Here is a 23392-nt window from a genome sequence, read left to right as displayed (position 1 = left end):
GAAGAAGACAGTATTTCAGTTGTTTTATCTTGGTACCTTTGCATTTCTTCCTAACTGAAGAAGTCCTGCAAAGGGATTAAAGTGGGTGCCAGCCCCCTTTACAAATTATATTAACAATCTTTTTCCTTTTAGTAATAGTTGTTAAAGTGTACACAATGTATGCTTTTAGCATTATAGTTGGACGAGGAGTTCAGTGAGACAGATGGCTGTCGTTATGAGATGAATGTATTATATGTATAGTTGATAGGAGTTCTAGACGTTATTTATGCAATTTTTCACTGACAAACATTGCACTGCTTTTTAATATATTTTAAATGCAAAACAATTGGAATTAAAGATGTCAGCACCCATACAAAGCAGACATATATTCTGCCTAGGAAAACTTGGTGGTAACATATGATAAAGAACTGAAATGCTAAGGTGGCATACTGGGGGAAGATGACAAAACTTTTTTTATGTCTATAACAGAGTGAGCAGATGAATGGGTAGTACATTTTTGTATTTGATGGCATGAAACGGAAGGATATGGGTTCTATTCCTACAACAGGGCCTTGAACTCATTTTTACAGTACAAGCAGTGTAGGCATTGCACTCCTGAGGTGCTATCGTTTGGATTAGACATTAATTAGATCAGATGGATAAAAACAACTCACAGCACTTATAAAAATGGATAGGGTGGCTTTATTTCCATTTTCAGCCATATATTTTTTTCAACAACTGAACAATAAAATTATGGAACTGAAAAAAAAAAATTGTACTGTGCCCTGCCAAATTTATCCTAACCAGTTCTCCCCTTGTAATAGGCTACATCAGGTAGGACTAACCTAAACAGCAAAAAGTGAATAAGTAAATAATTTATAAAAACTTAAATGTATGGTCCCCAAACAGCTTCTGATTCAGGCCACTGTTTATGTTGTTGGGAGGATTGCTGTTTTAGCCGAGTCGATGCTTCTGTTCCTTATCCCTGGGGAGGTGCTGGAGAGGGGAGTCTCATACCATTTCTTGTTTAATTCTATTTAGTTATGTCTGCTTCAGCAAATACCAATATGACCTGATCTACCCTTTTCCCATGGGGAGGATCCCAAAGACGTATAGTTTCCATGCCCAGCTATTTCATAATCATTCTGGTTCCATCAACAATTCTACAATGCTTTGGCTTTGACACATGAGCATCAAGCCTGAAGCAAATCTGCATGTTCAAACCTGCAGCACTTGCCCCAACCACTTTTGAATCCATCTTAAAGTGCCTTGGGGACTAGCAGCACTTGCCCCAACCACTTTTGAATCCAGCTTAAAGTGCCTTGGGGACTATTGCCATAATTTTAGCAATCTAAACTAGGGTAATTTGTTTAGGACAACTCTCATTAATAAACATTCATCCCTTCTCCAGTTGGCCAGGCTTGCCTCACTGTCTTTTAATTATACCAGAGCTTTTCATAGGACTGATAATCAGTCCTAATGCTTTCCGAGAGGGACCATTTATGGTGCTTTGTGGTTAGGGTCTCATCCTCAAATATGTGGGGGTCAGGTGTTCACTGTTAGTATACAGTCAGTATCTGGGAAGAATTTCCATGTTCTTTTTGTTACTGCTTAGGTTTTCAACAAGTGCTCCGTTTCCTCACAAAAATATGCTGGTTCAGTGGCAACTCTAAGTTGTCCATAAATATATTCTATTTTTTATTGTCATTGTGGCACAGCTGAAAAAGTGTAGAAATGAGCCATTTTAGTGACCTGATTAACAAGTCAATGCATTAAACATTTAAATAAATAAATGGTACTCGACTGTGATGCATTTCCCTGATGTGGCCAGTGACCTGATATAAAATTATTGTATCTTACTATTTTTGTATATTGGGTTTAGTTTGTAAAATAATTAGCCATGACATCTATATGATGGGTCCCTAAGCCGGTAGACCGTATAACTACGGCATTGAGCCTGCTTGACATGAAAAGATGGGAGTTGCATTGCTGTGCAATATAGGTTTGACAAAAACACTTCTGCTCTTCGCAGTTTAATAATTTGTGTTACCATCGGTAACTAGATCCTTCCAACATATAATGGCCAATACCTTCCTGCATAGCATATAATACTAGAAGAGCATGGTGTTCACACCGTGCAACAGTTGTAGAACCTTGCACAAGTACCTTCCTGCATAACATATAATACTAGAAGATCACGGTGTTCACACCGTGTAACAGTTTGCACAAGATTATAATCTCTGCTACCGGTCTCTGGAAAACTAATCTTGGTGTAAATTTTCCAGGATCACTCTAGTTCTCCATGCTGCAAACAATACTCACTAAAAAGAAGTGATACATTGATATTGATACACTGATTAATCACCCTTATAAGCACTCTGTATATGTGGTATGATCTGTTATAGATGCACAGTCTTATAGGTGAAGTTATGACAGTAATTTATAATTCACTCAACACAATACATTTGTTGTTTGCGGCAGGGCTGCTAGTGTTCAATTAACAGTCTGTACTAAATCCCTTATATAGTATTAACTCACTGCCACCATAAATCAACACATGCACTTCCATCATGATGATACATTAAAATGTTACAATGGCTAAAATGCTTGTACACACAGCTATATAAACGCGGTCACAGGGTTGATGACTAAGCAAGAATTTGGAGATACTGTTCTGGTTCTTTTCATTATTAGCTTACCTATTGTAGTATGAAACAGCAGTAAAACCATGCTAGAAACCATTTTTATTTGATTATATCATGAAGTTGCAAATACAGTACAATGCCATTCCCTACTGAATATCATGCACACACACACACACACACACACACACACACACACACACACACACACTCCCCTTAATATCTTTATTTATTTGCAGTTGGTTTACCAGGATAGTCCATTGGGCCAAGATGAACCCATTTTCAATGGAGTCCTGGGGAGAAAAGCTCCAAACAAGGTTACAATAGGTTTTACATCCTTTTTACAATATTTTACAAGAATTATACAATTAGAGCATACAATTTGTGGTAGACAGACTAGTGCTAAATGTTACAGTTAGAGCAAACAATTTTTGGAAGAACAAACTGGTGGTACACATTGCAGAAGATGCAGGCTACAAAAGGTAAACATTTCAATGTAGATAAGTAAGAAGCAATTGTATCATTTGTAAGTTTGACAGAGCAGACAATGTCATTTTTTTTTTTTTTTTTTTTTTTTTTTGAGCAGAGGTAAGAAATGTCCTAGTGGAGGAGAAGGAGAGATAGTCAGTATAGATCATGAAGGATGTGAGCATGAGCATTCCCACTGGGAAAGTAGATGAGAATGAAGAGATTTTTTGAATGTAAGGTGGTTGAAGGTGGTACGAATAGTTCCAGAGTCGTGCTAGGCTAAAGGAAAGGAGATTTTTATCAGGGGGACGATTTGGTTTATGCAATTCAATTAGATTTTGGTTGTTAGATCTAAGTACTCTGCTGGGAAGGTGAAATTTAAATGCTGAGGATAGAGATGGACAGAGGTCAGGTTTGAAAATGAGCTTGTGAGCAAGAGTAAGTTGACAATAGATGAGCTGGTTGGGAAGTTCAAGCCATTTTAATTTACGCAGTGAAGAGCAGTGGTGGGTAGAAGACTTATGACTGGTAGCGAATTTAGCAATTTTGTTGTAACAGGTGGAAAGTTGTGTTTTAAGGGAAGATTGGATGTTAGTTAGGAGTGGGGCTCCATAGAGAAGAGAGGGGATGAGGAATGAGGTAGAGAGAGGGATTTTAGTGGAGGGTGTAAGGTAGCGATTGTGCCGGTATAGCATGCCTAGTTTTTGATGTTTTTTTTTATATTGTGTTGAATGTGGGAGTTGAATTTGAGATGGTTGTCGATTTGAACATCCAGTAACTTAGCATTGGACACTAATTCCAGGGATGTGTTATTGTGGCTGGTAATTGATAGAGAGTTAGTATTGATAGAGGTGTGTTTAGAAGGGGTAAATACCATTAGTTTGGTTTTAGAGGCATTGAGAGCAAGGTGGTTATCTTTCATCCATAGTTCAGTGATGGAGAAGGAATCTTGTGTAAGCTTTTGTAGCACTGGGAAGGATGTGGCAGAACAAATGATAGTTGAATCATCAGCATATTGGATAATGCTGGAGAATGGGATAGAGTTGTGGAAATCGTTTATGAATATATTAAATAACAGAGGACCCAGTATGGAGCCCTGGGGCACTCCAGTTGGGGTATTTAGAAAAGTGGATGTGGCTGTTTTCCACTTTACTGCTTGATATCTATTTGATAAGTAGCTAGAGAACCAGGACAGTGAGGAAGGAGATAAGCTGAGTTGAGAGAGTTTGGTTAGAAGAAGTTTGTGAGAGATGGTGTCAAAGGCCTTTGAAAGATCAAGTAAGAGGGTAGAGACAATATGACAATCTTGTTTTAAGATATCCGTACATGCAAATCTGATAAATACCAACAAGTTGTTTTTTCTCCCCTGTTGCTGATAACCATCATCCTTCCCAATTTGGGAAGCTGTCATTCAGGAATCAGTTGTGGTTCAGTCCCTGGCTCCTCCTGGTGGCTGATGTGAGTACTAGAATCACCGCAGGAGAATCCTGTGCCCTCCACTGGCATAAGCTTCCTCCCACACACATCTGTTAGGGTTACTAACACTGGCTTGGGTCACCAAGCCCACATATCCCAGTCCTACAGACATTGTTATCCAATGGAAGCAATTTGTAAAATCAGGACCACCGTTTTCCTCACCTCCCATGATAGGTGAGCTCACATAAGTCACTTCATCCCATGCTCCCCTGCTCTGATCTTCCAGCACCCAAACCAGTACTCAAATTTTGGTCATTTTGGTTCTAGTTAGGGATTTACCTGTGTATGACACACAGTCAGAGGTATTTACAGGATTGACAGAATTATGACAAAAAAACATTTGTGATTGAATGTGGCATTATGTATTTGACTGGAATTAGCTGTTTAATTTTTATGGTTTATTTCCTGGGTAGTCTTTCGATGTTATACAGTATCTGATCCAGGGTATTTTTTCCTAGATTATTTTTCTCCTATTGCCTGCAGACTATTACCCATCCTTTTTCTTAATCATCTCCTTCATTTCCTATGAGCAAGAACCAATTTTTGGATAATGTCACTCAAGAAACCAACAGCCTTATCACATTTTAGCCCTAAACTTAACGCCTTCCCCATGTTTGACGCCTGCTGACAGCTACAAAGACCTGCAATCCCTTTGCAGATGCATTCTTCCACTCATGCACTGTGAAGGCTGCTGTCTTGAATGTTGCTCGGCAGAGCAAAGTGCACATACTCGGCCGCCTCTGCTGCATTCTGTGCACCTCTTCTCCACTAGGTGTCAGCACTGCAGTAGAATGGGCAGCCTCCATCTCTTTAGGTTGGGTGGACCGGGATTGGTCACTGTCACCCCTCCCTCAGAGCTTCTTTGCCACCAGGGTTACTAGCTGTTCCCACGTTATCTGGTATCAAAAGAGTATTTGAACTCGGTGCAGTACATTTAACCCAGACCAAAACTGGCAATAACTTCACAAATTTTCACTTGAAAATATCCAAAATGTAGCGGAAAAAATCTGCAAACAGAAATGATTGTATTCCCGTATAATTGAAATACAAACTTCTAGCACAACTCAAAAAATGTTCAGTTATCCAAATCGTCAATTAACCAACCAGTGTCCTTTAAATTTAGTGTGAGCTCCCTCCAAATTCACTTGCACTGGGATGCAAAATAATACAATTCAAAGTATTATGCTTAGGAATTCTCATATTCTGGGTGACATCATTCTTTTCTGAAGGCTCTAAATGGTATCTGCTTTTCTATTTCAGTCATTTTTAGTGAGACATACCCAGACAAACCAAAGTAAAGTAAAGAAGCTTCTATCCATGTGTTTTGTAATATGGCCTGAAGTTTATGGGGCCGTAGAGTAAATTATAATAAGTAAGGGGGTACAGAGGGTGAGGCCTTCTGAATTTTGTTGTGGGAGATTTGTTCCCCACTTAAGAAGTTTTTTTTTTTTTTTTTTACTATCCTCACCCAATTTTGGTTTGCTAAAGATGGAGCTGAATGGATGAACTCTAACCATCTAAATATATCTGGCATAGTAGCTAGACAAAACAGGAATTTAAAGTCTAATGGACATTAACATGCTGCTGCTGCTGCAGTTTAGAGCTGACATGACTATACACATGCATCTGCAAGTCTTCTGCATACTCACATTTTTTCCACTATCATAGTTTAAACATAACTGTTTACACTCTAGGTGGCATGGCAAAAAGTCAGTTCTTATATGCATGCGTCTTCCCTGTCACCATGACTGAATTTAAAATGCTTCTATGTTTCTATTTTTACAGCTTCCCATCAAAAATGAAATACCAGAACTGGGAGTCCTGCAACTTCATGCGGTATAATACAATATTATAGATACATATGTATGAATGTTCAACAAACACACTGCCTTACTGGCTTAGGGGTAGTTGTGCCTTACTACCCTCCCTCTGGCAATGTATCAAAGCTCAGAGCTTCTCCCACTGCCTCTCTGTGGGTGTGAAGGACCAATTAGCTGGCAATACAGGGAGTGCCTTTCACCCACAGACAGCACCCAGTTTTCTCGTACCACAGCTAGAGAAGGCTCTCTTGGAAAACTGCTCTTGCTGGACTATTTCAGCCACTGAGCTCAGATAAAAAAACTATTTTTGGGTTTTATTTTCTCTCTCTGTACCTTGTGTATTCTGCTGAATTCCTTGTTTTTTTTTTCTGAATGGAAAATTGTATGTAATTTGAGTTTTATTTTACTTGAGTATACAATGTATAGTTTATTTTAAACTAATTCTTAAATTTGTTGGAGTTTTTAACCCCTATAATGTGTTTTGTGGCCACTGGTAAATGTTTAACTGAGTTTCTGTACTAAGGCTGTTTTAGTGCAGTTTCTCTGATTGAGCTCTTGTTGCCAGAACCACAAATAAATCAGTTATTTCCATTGATTAAAAGACTCTGAAAGTTTTGACAGGAAAACTGTCTGTCTTTGCAGTTTTTTTTTTCTTTGGGGCTATGCTTGCTTGAGATAATTGAATAGATTTATAACATTTTAAATCATTTTTGTTTAAATCGTGATTTTGGAGCTGTTTTGTATGGGAAACATTTCTGAAAGGAATTTTCATTAAATTTATACTTAATTCCTTGTCTAAGGCCATTTTATGGTGTCTATACTCATCTGGAGCTGAAACTAGTCTTTACTTATTTAAATTGGGGATCTTTGTGACATGTATTTTGTGCTTTGAGCTGGGCTGCAGAAATTGTTTTTTTTTTTTTTCTCAGTTTATTATTCAGTATTGTACCACTGAAGAAATAGACTTCAGAGTGCTGTTTAGAGAGAGAATAGTGGGTTTTGTCCATTTTTTTACTGGGCCGACTGTGCAGCCAGTATTTGGTATTGCTCTTGCAAGTTCTTTGTTCCCTGACTTCATGGACTTAGACATGGTGCCTCCCACACCACCACCATCTACCCTTTGTACACCTAAAAAAATATAAAAATAAATAAAAATATACCTTAGCCTATGGCTCATGATTGCACAGTAGTCTTCGGCAGGATCCCATGTCCCCTGGTGTGGTGTTAGTACCACAACTGTGTATGACATGAGGGTCAGACATGTCCTCCATGGCTGTACCATTCCCTGCTTCAGGTATGGCAAAACTAAACCCTTTAGGCACAAGGGGCATCAGGGGTGCAGAATCTGTTACCAGTGATGGTACGTCTCCCTTCAGGGATTCTCTCATACGATTATAGGAAGTTACTAGGCTGTTGGCCCTGAGGCCCTTATAAGCCTAGCCAAGAGTTTAGCCCATGTTTAGATAAATCAGCACCCAATGCCCCTGTCCAGCAGGGACGTGGGTGGAATCGCAGGGATGTATTTTCTATTTCCCATCCAGTTATTCAGGTTGTGCTTAAAAAGGGGAAGAGAGGTATTCTGCTTGATGTGGACAGGGAGTCTGTTTCACAGATGGGAGAGTCTCTGGGACCCACATCTGTCCCACCAACAAGTCCTATTGATGTCACAGACCAGGTTGAGGCCTCGCATGTGGTTTACTTGAGTGAAGCTTGACTTGCGGATATGCAGCAGTCCCATCCAGGCAGGGTCCAAGATTGCTTTGTATGCCAGACAAAGTCACCTAGACTCTCCTGGTGAAGAACCTTCGTGGTCTCTCCAGCTGCTGCATGTGCTTTGCGAGGTACATGCTGAATGGGGCATTGTACTCAGTAATGGGTCTTATAAGGGAGGAATACAGGGATGTTATGACCTCCTTGTCCCTTGATGAGGTACCCTTACTTATGAGGTGGGCCATGTAGAAAGCTTCACCTTCAATGGAAGCAACATGGTGGTAAAAAGTCAGGTTGCTCTCAATCTGGGTGCCCCAAGTCCCTCATGACTGGCTGCATGCTTAGGACGTTATTAATGTGATAGTTTGTGGGGATGTCACCCTCCCCAAAGGAGGTGATGATGATGAATGTTTTTGTATTCAGCTTGAGGCCATGTTTCTGCCACCAGTCATTTGTTTGGGATGAGACCCTCTTGAAGGATGTCCACATCACTAGGTGAATTGATGATAGCGCTCAGCTTGCAGTCATCTGCAAACTTGGTCAGTCATAGCCCACTGGTTTTGGACTGCACCTCAGAAAAGAGTATCCCAAATAATAGAGGTCCCAAGACCAAACCCTGGGGTACACCACTTGATACAGGTCTACTGATTGAGGTGGCATCCCCTATTTTGACTAGGTGGGTTTTATCAGTGAGCCAGTTAGCTACCCATCTGGTAACATATGGATTGATGCCTAGTTGAGAGAGTTTATCTATTGTGCCCAACTGGGGAATAGTGTCGAAGGCTTTGGCCAGGTCAAGGTAGGCGGTGTGCTCTGTCTTTCCCTCATCCATGGCTTTGGTGACTGTCTCAAAAAAGTCGACCACATTTAAAGGGATGACAGTGGCTGTCCTCCACTCTGCTGGGACAAAGTCAGTACTCAGACTTTGGTTGAATAGGATGCGTAATGTTGGTGCACGTTCCTGCTTGAGTTGATGTAGGATGCAGCCTGGGATGTTTTCAGGTCCCACAGAGGCTGTATTTTTTGCCTTTGAGAGAGCAGCGATGACCTGATCCCTAGATATAAGGGGAAGGGGGCAGGTACTGTGAATGTCCTGATTTACTGATGAGGGGACAGAAGGGTGATAGTTTTGCTGAATCTGTCAGCCAGCAAGTTTGCTATATCTATGGTATTTGTATATGTGGTGTCCTCAACCACCAGTTCTGAACAGATCTGGGTAGTACCTTTGAGATTACAGACATATGTGAAGAAGGCCTTATGATCTGCCTCTAGTAGAGGTGACCAATTTGGACTCTAAGTTTGCTTTGGAGGATTTCACTAGTGCTCTTCTTTGCGGGTTTATATTATAACATCGAAGTAGTAAAACGTCGAATGTTATAATATCAAACCCAAAACAGTGAACGCTGAAAATAGCAAAGCTGCAGAACATCGAATTCTTTCCTAGGGAAAAAATTTGTTGGGCTGTTTCTGCCTCTTCGCTATTTTCTCCACTGTGGTGCAAAGGTTATGGACCGGTTTAAGGCGTGTGTGTGAACGGACCAGGTTAAGGTGAGTGTGAGAATGGAATAGTTAGGGATCTTAGGGTTAGGGAGTGGGTAACGTGAGTGTATGATAGTTAGGGGCCTTAGGGTTAGGGAGCGGGTAAGGTGAGTGTGCGATAGTTAGGAACCTTAGGGTTAGGGTTTGCGTTAAGGTAAGTGGATAGATAGTGTATGTACGGTTTAGTGTAGGGTTAGAAGTAGGATTTTAAGTGTATACGTGTGGATTACTTTTTTTGATGTGCTTGTATTGTGTATGTGCTTCTCGGAACAGTGAGTTTTTTCCCTGGGAAAAAATTTGCTGTTCTGAGCTTTCAATTATATCACATTTCGACATTCCAAGTTCGAGATTATGGTGTTCGATATTTTGGGATTTTGATTATGTGATATACATCCTTATTTGCTTGTTTAGGCTAAGGAGAGATTGCTTCCAATTGTGCACCTGCTCCTTCTTGGTCCTGGACAGCAATTTTTTTCTTTTGCTATAGAGTTTATTTATTGCAGATGTCCACCAGACCAGTTTACTCTTCCTTGCATAGGATGATTTAGTTCTGTCTGGAATTCCTGATTTCCATGCATCTATACAAGTGTTCATATAGTAATTTGGTATAGTTTTGGATACTGGTGCCAGTTTCTAGAGAGAGGGAGGGGGCTGTTAAGCTCTTTATACCATCCCTTAGGAGGCTCTAATCAGCTTTGGTGAAGTTTGTTTTGCTTGACCCTAGCTAGAGGGGGTTCAGGGGAGATGATGACTTTGAATGTGACCGCTTTATGGTCGGATCTTACAAGAGAGGATGATACTGCAGTGATGCTGCAGTGGTTACTCATGTTGGTTAATACCAAGTCCAAGATATTATCACCTCTTGTGGGGATATCAACTAGCTGTTCCAATGCATTTGCATTGACAAAATCGAGGAGTCTCTGGGCATTTGTGTTCTGACATGAGTAGTTCTTCCAGTCTATGTTTGGGAACTTAGTCTCCCAGGATCAGCGTAAAGGGTTGAATCTTGATGGATTCAAAAAGGTCTAGATAGGTAGATTGGGTATCTTGAGTCCGATTTGGGGGCCAGTAGCTAGCTATGGTTTGCATAGAGGTCTTGTCAATGGGTAAGTGCACCTGGAGTGCATCATACTATTTGACCAGCTGGAGGTGTGTATCTCTTTAATATGTATTGAAACTCCACCTCCCCTGGCTTTACTACCGACAGTTTGGGGTCTGAATGTATGATAGGATGAGTTAACTAGGTATGGCTGGGGGGTCTTCACAGCTTTGAACCAGGTTTCTGTGACTGCGCAGAAGTCAGCATTTTCCAGGGTTAAGAATGCTTGCAATGTGTGAAGTTTCATGTTCAGACTCCTAGCGTTTAACAGCATGACCTTCAATTTGCATTTTGTAAAAATGTTTATGTTGGTAGTTTTAACCTCATCACTTTTTCTAAAAAAAAGCACTATGTGGGTGGCTAGTGCCTTTGCCAGAAGCCTGAAGCCCAAGTGAGAGAGATGCAGGCCATCTCTGGCAAAGCACCGTGGTCAGTCGATCATATCTTCCCAGACTGTCAGGTACTGGTTCCCCCTGGAATGACACCAGAAACTAAGCCAGTTGTTAAAGTCAATCATTTTCTGCTTGCATTAAGGCATAATTCTGGGTGATGGTAAAATGCTGCTTAAGGCTAGCGACATACCTCTCTGGGACACACATTCACCAAGTTCATTATGTCTTTCTTCATATTGTCCAAGGAGGTAAGTCTCAAGTCATTCACACCAACATGGACTATGACAGAGTCATAACAGTACCTGCTGTTGAGAGACTTGAGTGCGTGTGTGATATGGCAGATTCTGGCCCCTGACAGACAACTAACCGTGACTTTCTTCTTATCCAGCCTGGTGAGAGGCACATCTGTGTGTCTTACAATGGAGTCTCTTATGACTAATATTTTAGGTTTATGGTTAAGCTTTAGTGGTTGTGAGATGCAGGTGTGTGAACTATGCGTGGTATGTGGTGTGGAGGGCTGTGGCGATCGCATGTTTTTGCCTCGGAGGTCTCCTTTGTTTGGGTATGTTGTTGTTGAGGACCTCCACATATGTGGGTGTGTGTTGTGTATATGTAGGTGGTGTTTGAGATGTAGTGATTGTGCTGACAACCTTCTCAGTGACAGATATACTGGCTTGTGAGGGAGAGATCATAGACTCTAGGTTCTTAATACAATTGCATCTCTCGCAAATTGTGCTCCTAGGTGGTAGTAGAAGGTGGTTGTCTGTGTACATAAGGCAGTTGCTACACTGTCTAAGGATGCCCATATCAACCAGACTGGCAGGAGAAACTGTAGGAAGTTGTCCATCCATATTTGTCTGAATCTGAGAGAGAAAGGCCAGGGAGAGCTAAGGGGTAAGTTTAAAGCCCAAGAGTTTAAACCAAAACTAAGAAGCTTAGAATAAAACTTGCAACTTAAACAGGCTATAAACAAGCAAAAACAAATCTAACAGAAAAGATGCAATTGAACACTTGCAAGCCGCAGCAAGTGGCCGAAAAAGCAAGATGAAGTAAAAGAAGCTGAATAAAGTGGTTTTTTTTTGTTTGTTTTTTGTTAGTAAAGTGCAAAGGGAGAGAGGAGAAGCAGAAGAAAATTCCAGGTTAAGGAACTAAGGGGGTTGACCATCCCAAATGATCTCTGTATTAGGTAGAGTGAGCTAATGAGATGGGACTGGGAGGAGTGTCCCTTATCAAATTTACAGCAGGGGCAGGCAATAACAAAAGCCACCTACTTTAAGAACGCAACAGCAGTTGGGTGGGGGAAAAACAAAAATTCAAGCAGAGATCTGCAAATATATAAATGGAGACCCAGAAAAGTAAATAATTCAGTCAAATAAATAAAAGCAGTGCAGTACTGTTACACAAATAAATAAAAAAAGTGCGGAACCAGTAAGGAAATAAGTGCAACCATTGCAGTACTGATAAGAAATACTAAACAGTTAAAGTGCAAAAAATATACTTATGTAGCTCTGTAATTCGGATTGTTTAAGAAACACACTGTCGGGCACAAATGGCGCTCTAGCAAGATAAGCTAAATCAGTACTAAACTAGCTGCATTTTAAGCCTAGACAATTTCTCTTTTTCAAGGGTGTGAACCAAACCCTGTACCTTAAGTCTGTGAGGTAGATATGTTAACCTTTATCCTAACTCTCCCCTCTCAGTAGGATACTGCATTCAGAAAAGATTCAGAACCACCACCATGTGGTAGGGCAACAGTCTGTGACTGCATTCCTCCAGATATGGGCGCTGTGGCTAGATCCATTGTTAAGGCAGTTGGTCATAGGATGCATAACTGGGTTATGAGTAACACCCGTGCTTCCACCACTAATTAGTCATCAAAGGATCCTGATTTTGAAGGGGATCCACTGTCTGTGGTTTTGGAACTGTCAGACTGATCAGTTGGTTTCCTCTGAAGACAAATAGGCTCAGGAACACAAATAGATGTTTTCTTTTTCTCAAATGCTGGTTAGATTTAAGTTTGTATTCAGTTGGGAACAATCACTGGTTGCCCCGGAGATCAGCAGAATTCATGATTTTTTTTGGAGGATGTGGCCCCAGGCATGGAGATCTTTCCTCCACCTCCATTGATGCCAGAGCTGGAAAATGTTTTTAAGAAAACATGCAATTCTCCTCTGCTCATTGAGGATTTGCCTAAAAAAGTGCTTATGAAATTCAGGGTATGCTCAGCCATGCCTGGCTTCCAAGCTTCCTTGTCTGCAGACCCTGCTTCTGTATCACCATTGATCTCTTCTAATAAAAAGAATTTAGTCTTCAAATCCAGTCCCTTCAAATAAACTAGGAAATGGCTAGAATCTTAGGGAAAGAAGCTGTCTCAGTCCAGCATGGTAGCTTTTACAGTGTTTAACTACAAGTGTTTTATGTGGAAGTTTGTGTTGAGGTGTATGTGTGATATATACAGGTTTGCTGTGTAGTTCCCAGCTGAACAAAAAGTCTGTCAAAGTTGTAGTTTCCAATGTTTCTGAGGTGTAAAGCATGCTTTAAAGAGTGCTTTGGAGGGGGCTGATGCTATTTCTAGAACTGCAGAATCATCATTGGTGATAAGGAGGTATGCTTAGTTGCACAGCCAAAACAAATCTGAAGAGTTAAAATAATGAGATTATGAATGTTGCACTTAAGCCTGATTGTGTTTGGTACAGCAGCTAATCAGATCCTTAAACAATAGGATAACAGAGGTAAAAAGATGCAAGGGGTGTCAAAAATGTTTCATATTCCCAAGTTTATGTCTTATAAGCAGGATCATTTTCAGTGGCCTACCAAACAGAATTCCCAGACAAACAAAAACCAAGACAATAAAAGGAAAAGGCAGGATGAGAACTTTGCCAAGCCTAAAAAAAGAGAGGTTCCTTTCCCAAAATGGATAATCTCCTTTCCAACTTATGCCTACACTGAGGAGCAGCACCCATCTTTCTTAGGTCCCCCTCCAGGTGACACATCTCTAAAGTTAGCTGTCAACAAAGCAGTCTGGCTGTTAGTGGTTTCTGGAAAATAGGTGCTCAAAATTGTTGGCAGGGATTACAGGTGGCAGTGTAAAGAACACCTGCTTCCATTCAAGAGGGCTGGCCCTCACCAGACAGACTAAACTTTTTTATTCCCTTCTATTCCCTGGTAAATGTTGGACTCAAGGGTCATAGGCCTAGTCCTTCCTTCAGAAAGAATGAGAGAACTACTCCAGAATTTTCCTGGTCCCCAAAAAAGAGCTGTTGTGGAAACCAATATTGGATCTTTTTTTCTCAATATGTTTGTCAAGGTCCTCAAGTTCAAGATGCTTGCCCTGCAGACAATGCTTTCTCTGTGGCCAGACCACTGCTTCATGGTGACCCTGGACTTCATGGATGCATATCATCATATCCCTGTTACTTACCACTTCAGGACATTTCTGAGATTTGTTGTATCTGGCTAACATTATCAGTTTTCTGTATTGCACTTTGGGCTGTCCACTGCACCTTGAGTGTTCACCAAATGTCTTGCCCCAGTAGTGGCCACTATCAGACTCTGGGCATTCACATGTTTCCATACTTAGATAATTTGCTGATTTGTGCAGTTTGTATCCAGGTGTTTGGAATCATTAGAGAAGGACTTGGCCTTACTCTCCCAGCTAGGGTTCAAGATGAACCACCAGAAGTCATGTCTGACACATTCACAAAAATTAGTCTTTCTGGGAGTGCTTAATCAACTCCAACAAAACAAAAGAATGGCCTTTCTTCCCAAAGACAAGATCTTGTCTTGCCAGACAGACTGATGGTGTCCTGATTCTTGTAATACCACCATCCCATCTCCACGTGAGAAAAATTCAGTGGTATGTCTGAGATTGTTGGACCTGCACCAACATTTCCTGGAATCCCTGTTGCTGCACTTCATCAGTAGAGAGTTACTATGGTAGAGAGCATAACCGAGTATCAACCCAGGACTTAATTTTTCCCCACTGTTGCCAGCATAATCTGTCCAAACAGATTTGTCCAACTTCACTTGGGAAATTGTGTCAGTGGGGTGCAATTGCAAGCCACTTGGGAGCCCAAGGACACATGGTAGTACATCGTCAATGAAATGTTGGTGGTGATCCACACCTTGAAAGTCATTCACTACTTATGGACTTCAGGTCCTCTTCTTGTGGTTATGGACAACAACACAAGTGGTGTGGTAGCTCAACATATGCCAGTAAGGCAGCATGTTTGTTGAACATAGTACAGTTGCTTAGTCCCACTTCTATGGGTGACTATATATTTTCCTTTTAATAGTCTGATGATATGATATTTTTTAAAAATGAAAAATTTCATTAATTTTTTTTTAGGATTGGAATTAATTAAAGTTCTCTCTCTCAAACATATTTTTTAAATAAGTAAACTATAAACTTTAACTTTTCAACATTTTTATCAAAGTGCTTAATGACCTCCCTCATATTCCTATTATTTTATATGCTGACAGTATGGTAGTTTATAGAACAAATTTCTTGCAAACTACAGTAAAAAAAATAATTAGAACATGGTTTGAGAAATTATCTTGCATTATAAAATGATTAAGTTCATGGTTTTCACAACCCACTGAAAAAATGTCCAGAGTCCCAAAAAGTTGACCAATTTGTTGTAATAACACTTTTTGGTCCAAGAAAATTGCCCACTTTCTCTCCTCAGAAGGAAGAATGGCTATCCCCAATGGAATATTAGTTCCATATTATTATTATTCACCACTTTAATGACCTTTTTGCCTTGTATCTCCTTCCTCTCAGCTACAAATTCCACCAGCACATCTTTTCCAGAATGACTTTGTCCATTTTATTCTATCACCTTGTATTCTTTTAGTATCCATTTTCCTAATCATCAACGTATCTCACAGAATACTAAATTATACAGATATCATACACAGTTTATGTATAATCTTCCACCATATTTGAGTGTATATTTTTATATCTCATTTTCCCCAAACAGTGTACATATTGTAAATATTTAATACAATACCTTCTTCCAAATTCTGAGTGCATGTTCTACTTCCTGCCTTTACTTAAAATATTGCTGTCTTTCCTGTTTGTTTGTACTCCCAGGCTGAAACAGAAAATGGTCCCTCTGGTTCAATGTTTTACATCCGTTAACAAATGAATATAAATAAGTTCCTAAAATATGTTTCATTTGGTATATGTCAGTTTTGTATGCACCTTAATTTATTATTACATTGTAGAAATAAAAACCAAAGTGAACATTAATTTGGATATATTTTTTCCCATTGTAGGTCATATTTCGAAGGTAAGTGGACTGATTATCTCCAGAAAAGAGGAATACTGGATGGAAAATCTACAGCAACATTTCCTGAAGAGTACGGTGTTAAAGAGAGGGATGCATTCTACAAGTCGTTAAGTTTCAGTGGCTGGGCTGGCAGCAGTGGTCATGATGCTCCTATGATAGCGTATGATGCTATTCTGGGGGCTGGAAATTCATGGACCGAACTTGCTCATCGGGCTTTCTTTCATGGAGGTGACAGTGACTCTACAGCAGTAATGAGTGCATGCTGGTGGGGTGCAATGTATGGCTTTGAAGGAGTTCCACTCTGTAATTATGATAAACTTGAGTACCGTGGGAGACTAGAAAGTTCAGCAGCAGTCCTTTATAACCTGAGCCAAGCTTAGTAATCGGCCATTATTTAAGCACAGAGCTGCTGGCAGAAAAAATGCTTTTTTATATGCAGCTTCATTTAAGCAATATCCCTTAACATATTATGACGCTTAATACTTCCCACTTTTGACCTGGATCCACTAAGAAAGCTTGGACAGTAGTAGTCACCAACACATGGCATGTTATAGTCCACCTCCTACACAGAGGCTTGGGTATTATTTGTCTATAATCTGTGCTCTGTCCACATCAGGTCTCTTGGGATCAGTGACGGCACTTGTGTGCAGTAGGATCTGTGGATGTTATTTACTCACTAGTACAAGAACACACTTTCCAGAGCCATTGACCCACAGAGTACTTATGACCCAGTTGAAGTTTCTGGTCTTCATCAGGGATTATGCTAATCAAGCTGCCTCACAACACCGTGTCCCTTCCCCAAGGAAAGATGAGGAAGGAAGTATCTTGTGACTCACCCCCCTCTCAGCTGACTGTCATGTACCCAAGATCCTATTTGATTTAATTCCACAAGCAGTACAACTATTCTGCCAGTATTTATTTGTTTAGTATCATAACTCTTTGTGGATCTTCTCTTGTATGACTATTTTCCTACCTCTTTTGTGTTGACTTCTTGTGCCATCAACACACTCAGTACCATAAAGTGGTGGTTAGGACATCCTAAATGAGGCTGTGCTATGCCCTGCCTTAAGCACACTCTTTTAGTTATAGGTTTACATGTGTGACATTTATGATTATTTATGTGCATTACATGTAGTTCCTCTGGCCAAGTAATTAGTAATTTATGGGAATGTGTATGTAAAGGTGGTAAAACTTCTGAACACTATGCCACTAATAGATGAAGTACTAATTATTTGGCGTGGATTATCTGAAGCATTGCCAGATCAATTTGATTTGCAGCTGTTCAGCAAAACAAAATTAGTAAAAATCAAACAGCAATGAGTTTGTCCGAATGACATTCAAAGTTATCTGATAGAAAATTAAAGCCACAAATTTCCAGATCTTTGAAGAAACTTTTTTTTAAAATGAAGATAGAAAACTACCTTGAACTGATAGATTTTTATGATAGCTTGCCATGTGCCATCCATCCCATTTACATATCAAATTAGTCAACTCACAAGAATGCAGAAATCAGCAGTTTGAATATTTCCATCACTATATTAATAAGTTCAGCAATACTGATATTCAGTTATCAGTATTGCTGAAGACCTTGAAGAAACTAGTAGCCATGAACTTGGTTGTAATTTGGTTATGATGATAAACCAATGTTCACACCACTGTGTGGCATGCCCTGTCATGGTTTTTCTTCCACATCATACATGCACACACACACACATGACCAGTTTAGAGCATCCAGTCTACCTACTGCATATCTTTGGAATATGGGTGGAAACTGCAGAACTTGGAGAAAACCAACACAGACACAGGGTGGACTTACAATGTCTGCACAGAAGGCCCACCGGATACATATATATTCATCACCGTATTTTTTTTTTTGCACAGAGCATCAATTTGCTTGATTTTCCTCCCATTTATAAAATGGTGTAATGGGGTTTCTATGAAGTCATCGCTACAAACACAACCCAAAAACATTGTTTGTCAATGCTGAACATTAGCTTGCGGAGAACTAATCTTTATGAATTAGGAAGTACTGGCAGTGTGTGTTTTGAGGGATATCCTGAGGATCATGTTCAAAGGTAAAGCTGTTGAGAATGATTGTAAGAAGGTTATAAAGGAGGAAGTAAATAAGTAAATGAATTGTAATGGGAGGTTGGCATAATGGTTAAGTTGTTTACTTTGCAGGCGCAAGGTGCAGGGTTTGATTCTCACATGGGGTAATTGGCTAGGCTTAAAGTTACCCCTGAGGGCATTTAGCCTAGTACTACCCTATAAACCTATGGAATAATACTAGATACAGTATGACAACTTTGCAAATAATCCTAGGATATATTTCCATTTATTTTAAAGCTATTACAGTTAATACAATGCTACTTGCCAGCACAATTACAACACAATGCTATGTATCTTTTACAGTGGCTAAAAACTGTAGTAATTATAAATTGGTATAGATATGCTCAAATATTTAATGCATATCTTTAGTAAGACACTATATATTTTTATTAGTTGTTACTCATTAAAGCTTTTCTTCTTTATGTACTACTCATATCTAATATAGTTCTACAAATATTCATCTTTCATTGATCAATTGCAATACTCAGTTTATTTTTCCACCCAGTGTGATGTCATTGCTTTTTTTTTGTAAAACCAGTATAGAAAATTCACTAATTAATAAAATGATATTGCTCATCACAGTATGACTCATTTCTTGATTGTCTTACTTAAATCAATATGCACAACAGAAGAAAAATACTACCAACCACTTCCAGAAACCAAGTGCACACACGAAAACAAAGCAAATAAATCCAACAGAATTTGTGGACTCAAATGACCAAAGAATCCAGTGTAGTGTCTTTTATTGCAGAACAAATGATACATAAGCGCTTTCACAGATAAACTTTTTCACCAGATGCAATAAGACTCTTAAAATTCAACTTAAAATACCTGTTCCAATTAGGACTTCACCCAATCACAAAGTACCTACATTTAAAGGCACTTAACATCCCAAAGCAAAGTCTAAACCATGTAAAAACACATAAAAACATAAATAAATTCAATAAACAAAAATATATATACAAAAATATATACATACATACATATATGAAAACACTCATGAAAAACATTTAGTTTAAGTATACTATCTAAAAAGTGGTCTGGCTTTAAGCATATGTTTAATGGGTATATTATCATTAAGACCATATCCATAGTCTCCACTCAGTCTGATGATCCATTTAGCTTCTAACTATTCAGATTGTTTACATCCCCACCTCAAATATCATAAATTCTCCCAATAGCCACGATCTTAAAACTGTGCCATTATTAGTCTGTTTGACATGTTTAGCTAAAGCATTCAATCCATTAAGGTTACTGATACATGCTTATTTATCATTTGTTCTGTAATAAAAGACACTACACTGGATCCTTTGGTCATCTCCAAGTCCACATATTTTGTTGTATTTCTTTACTTAAATCAATAATATCATTTGATGTTTAATTTTCCATGTTTAATTTTCTATGTTATTTCATATTGCTGCTGCTTTTGTGAAAATGATATCATAGAAGAGGAATTGTTAACAGATTTTCACATGGAAAACATGGTATGATGAAGCGAGGGATCCAGGGAGAGTCTGAATGTCCCATGCTGTGGAAAAGGCTGGCAAAAATGTCAGAGAAATGGAATGAGTTAGAAATAAGGAGTTAAGTACTGAGTGATGAACAAAGCAACATCACTGATACTGTGGATGCACGTTTTCTTTTATTTTCTGATTATGTCAGAACATTATACTGAGTGTACTGAGAGGTGGCTTGCTTTGTTCTCTGTATGATTATTGGCTCACAGTAAACTATACTGAATGAGAGTTTCATCAACAGAGTTTACTGTTGTCTATTTATGTCAAAATCTCTATTTGTCGATTGCAGGAGATGTTGAAAGTAAGAACATTGACTGTTCATATGCTGTGTGGCATATGCTTGTTGCTATGGTAAATGGGATTGTTTAGTAATGCCAAAACTTTTAGATATAATGAACATTTTGGCATCTGGATGGGAGTGGAGTTGTTTAGTAATGCCAACACTTTTGCATGTACTGAACATTTTAGTATTGGGTTGGGAGTATTGTGTGCAAGTGTTTGCATGTTAGGGTTAGAGTAAGGGCTAGGTATAGGTAAGGAAATAAATTTAATGTGCGTGTGTGATGTATGTAGTGTGCGTGTGTGTGTGTCTGTATGTCTGTGTTTTGTTTAGTGCTACTATTAGGAAAAGAGGTTTCAGTATGGTAATGTATAGGGTTAGAGAGAGGGGTAGTGACATGGTTCAGATTAGGGGTTAGTACACGAGTAAGGTGGTACTTGGTGGTGAAATACCTAACCCTACGCATTACCTTACCAAAAATCCTTTCACTAGCAAAATCACTGTTCAGACAAAGTATACCTGAAGGCACCGTTAGTTTTTTGTTTGTTTGCATTTTGTTTCATTGAGAAATCACTAAAGAAATTTTAGTTTTCAATTAGTAAAGTTTTAGCTATTTTATATATATATATATATATATATATATATATATATATATATATATATATATATATAGAGTTTCAGCAGACATAAATTAATGTTTCTCTACATTAATATTTCATAATATATTTGATTAGTGAAACTATATCATAGGAAATATTTGTTCCACCATAGTATTGCATACAGATTGTTTTTTGCTGAATTTTCTGTGAATATTAGTCATTTACCTAAACTAATGTTCATCAGTGAAATGCATTCTTCACCAATGTATTACTGGTTTAGAATGAAACATAAATAGATTTTTGGAAGAGAAATAGAGTTTAACCATTATTGAGGTGTATTAAATATGCCTGTGAATATAGCCTTCTTTAATTTATTCTAATATTCACTTACGAAGTGAATGTTTTCATTTTCTTCTTAGTTTGAGTTTTATTCTAAGTGACTTTCAACATAAACTGTCTTTAAGGTAAATAAAACATCAAGCCAGCAGCACAATGAGGTGTGAGTTGATTTTTAGAGACAATGGTAGGATTGTAAAATGGGTTACTGGGTATTTTTAGATCTGATGCAACTTTAAGTTCAACATAGGTAGTCATATATTTACCTGCTTATGTTATCAAGTGTGCTTTTAGGACAGCAGTAAATTATAGTAATGAGGTTCGTCTTATTAGATTGTCTTATCTGTCAAAGCTGGGCTGAAGGTGCAGTTTCTCTGGTCATTTTGTGTCCTGTTGGAGTTGAATGATAGAATAACTGCATGACTCTGATGACTCTGATCCTTGATATAAATATATATATATATATATATATATATATATATATATATATATATATATATATATATATGCACCTATTTATATATATATATATATATATATATATATATATATACACACACACACACATGAAATAGTACACTTTCTATATGCTAGAAAGAAACAAAAGAATAGAAGTAAAATATTTATAAACTAATTTTACTTCTGGAGAGTCAGGAATCACTACCCATCTAAATTAGATCAGATAGTTTAAGAGAATTTACCACTGTTTATTCCTGTGCAGGTGTTTGAAACTGTTATAAAAGAATAAATATGCTGGCCTACAGAGAATCCAAAAGAATAATTAAAATATATAGTAAAAATCTTGATTCAAGAATTAGAATTTTAATAGTTTATGGATACTAACATTCAAATATCTACCATATTATAATGTTAGTGTTTCCTCTCATTCATTTGTTCTGCAAAACCTAAAATTTTCATAAGGCGTAACTGACTAAACAGCACAAAGCAAATAATTATGTGGAGAGAGATTGAATTTGTGTAGATTAGTAGTCCGTTACTTAATGTCTGTATGAAAATTGAAGCAGGACTTTCAGAACAAATGTACATCATTTAGTCTTTAATATTTAAATAAGTTTTGCCTCATGGTCTCGCTGAACATAGTAGATATATAGAGGCAGCATCTGTGATAGCAAGCAGGGGTAATTTTCCTGTGCCTCATACTGTCAGCTTTTCGGTAGAGCTTTAATTAAAACTGCAACAAGTAGTGTGACTATGTTGAAATTATAATAGCTCCATCTGAATTGGCAGCTGTTTGGTGGTTCTGACACCATCATTAGAGACATCAGGTTCACAGATATAGTGATTTAACACCTTTACCTATACATAGAGCACCCTTTTATTCACTGTTCTTGTACATGGTATTCTTGTCAGGTAATGAGTGTAGGTATCACTTGGGATATAATGCTGAAGTGGAAGTGTGTTACGCGGTTGCATTACTCTTGCTGGAATGTTCACTCATAGGTTTCAACTCAACAAATGTACTTCCCCAGTTTGGGCTTCATCAAATGCTGTTCTTCATTGACAGTATTTTGTCAGCAGAATTTCCATGTGTAGGTAGGGGATTGGGGGAGGGGCTTTAGGCATACCTCTCAACTTGTTAGCGCAAAAAATCTGGACAAAGCCAAAACTAATGGAGGGGGGGACAAAGGCCCCAAAATAAGGAAAAATTTGAAATATTGCTTTTATAAATTTAGAAAGTTGCTAGAATAAAATGAGTTGTGTTAACATGCATTTTCTGAAAAATATGAAGTCTGAAACTCAAAGGTCTGTGAATATTTAGTGCCTCCAATACTTAATAATTAGCTCAAAAAACACTGATTTTATGAGAAACGGACTAAAAATATGAGGCAAAAATCTGGCCATTCTGCTAAAATCTGGACAGTTTAGAGGTATGGCTCTAGGAGTGCAAGGGATCTTGCCTGTCTTCAGTGTTTTTCATCTTCTCAAATTTCAATATTTTCTAGTTTCATTTGATTATTTGAAGTTTCAATTAATTAATTCTGAAAAATATTCTGAAAAATATCAGTGGAACCAGATTACACTGTCCCAGCTGAAAACCACTGGGCCACCAGGAGAACACAGAGCAGCCATGGGAAGAGTATGATGCTAGACAGGGCCAACAGATGGATTAC

General features: G+C 38.5%; 1 protein-coding gene across 4 annotated transcripts in view; it reads left to right on the top strand.

The window, feature by feature from the left end:
- The window catches only part of ADPRH (ADP-ribosylarginine hydrolase), a 150498-nt gene extending 131389 nt beyond the window's left edge, over nucleotides 1–19109 (top strand). For all 4 annotated transcript variants that reach the window (XM_044060488.1, XM_044060486.1, XM_044060490.1 and 1 more), the window contains exon 4: nucleotides 16406–19109. In XM_044060488.1, the coding sequence (XP_043916423.1) occupies nucleotides 16406–16799 (394 nt within the window). In that variant the 3' untranslated portion in view covers nucleotides 16800–19109. The remainder of the gene's footprint in view (nucleotides 1–16405) is intronic.
- Nucleotides 19110–23392: the final 4283 nt, after the last annotated feature.

The sequence above is a fragment of the Protopterus annectens genome, chromosome 2.part0 (genome assembly GCF_019279795.1).
Source record: "Protopterus annectens isolate FY-2018-M chromosome 2.part0, PAN1.0, whole genome shotgun sequence".
Classification (NCBI taxonomy): Eukaryota; Metazoa; Chordata; order Ceratodontiformes; family Protopteridae; genus Protopterus; species Protopterus annectens.
This window is presented reverse-complemented; position numbering and strand designations above follow the sequence as displayed.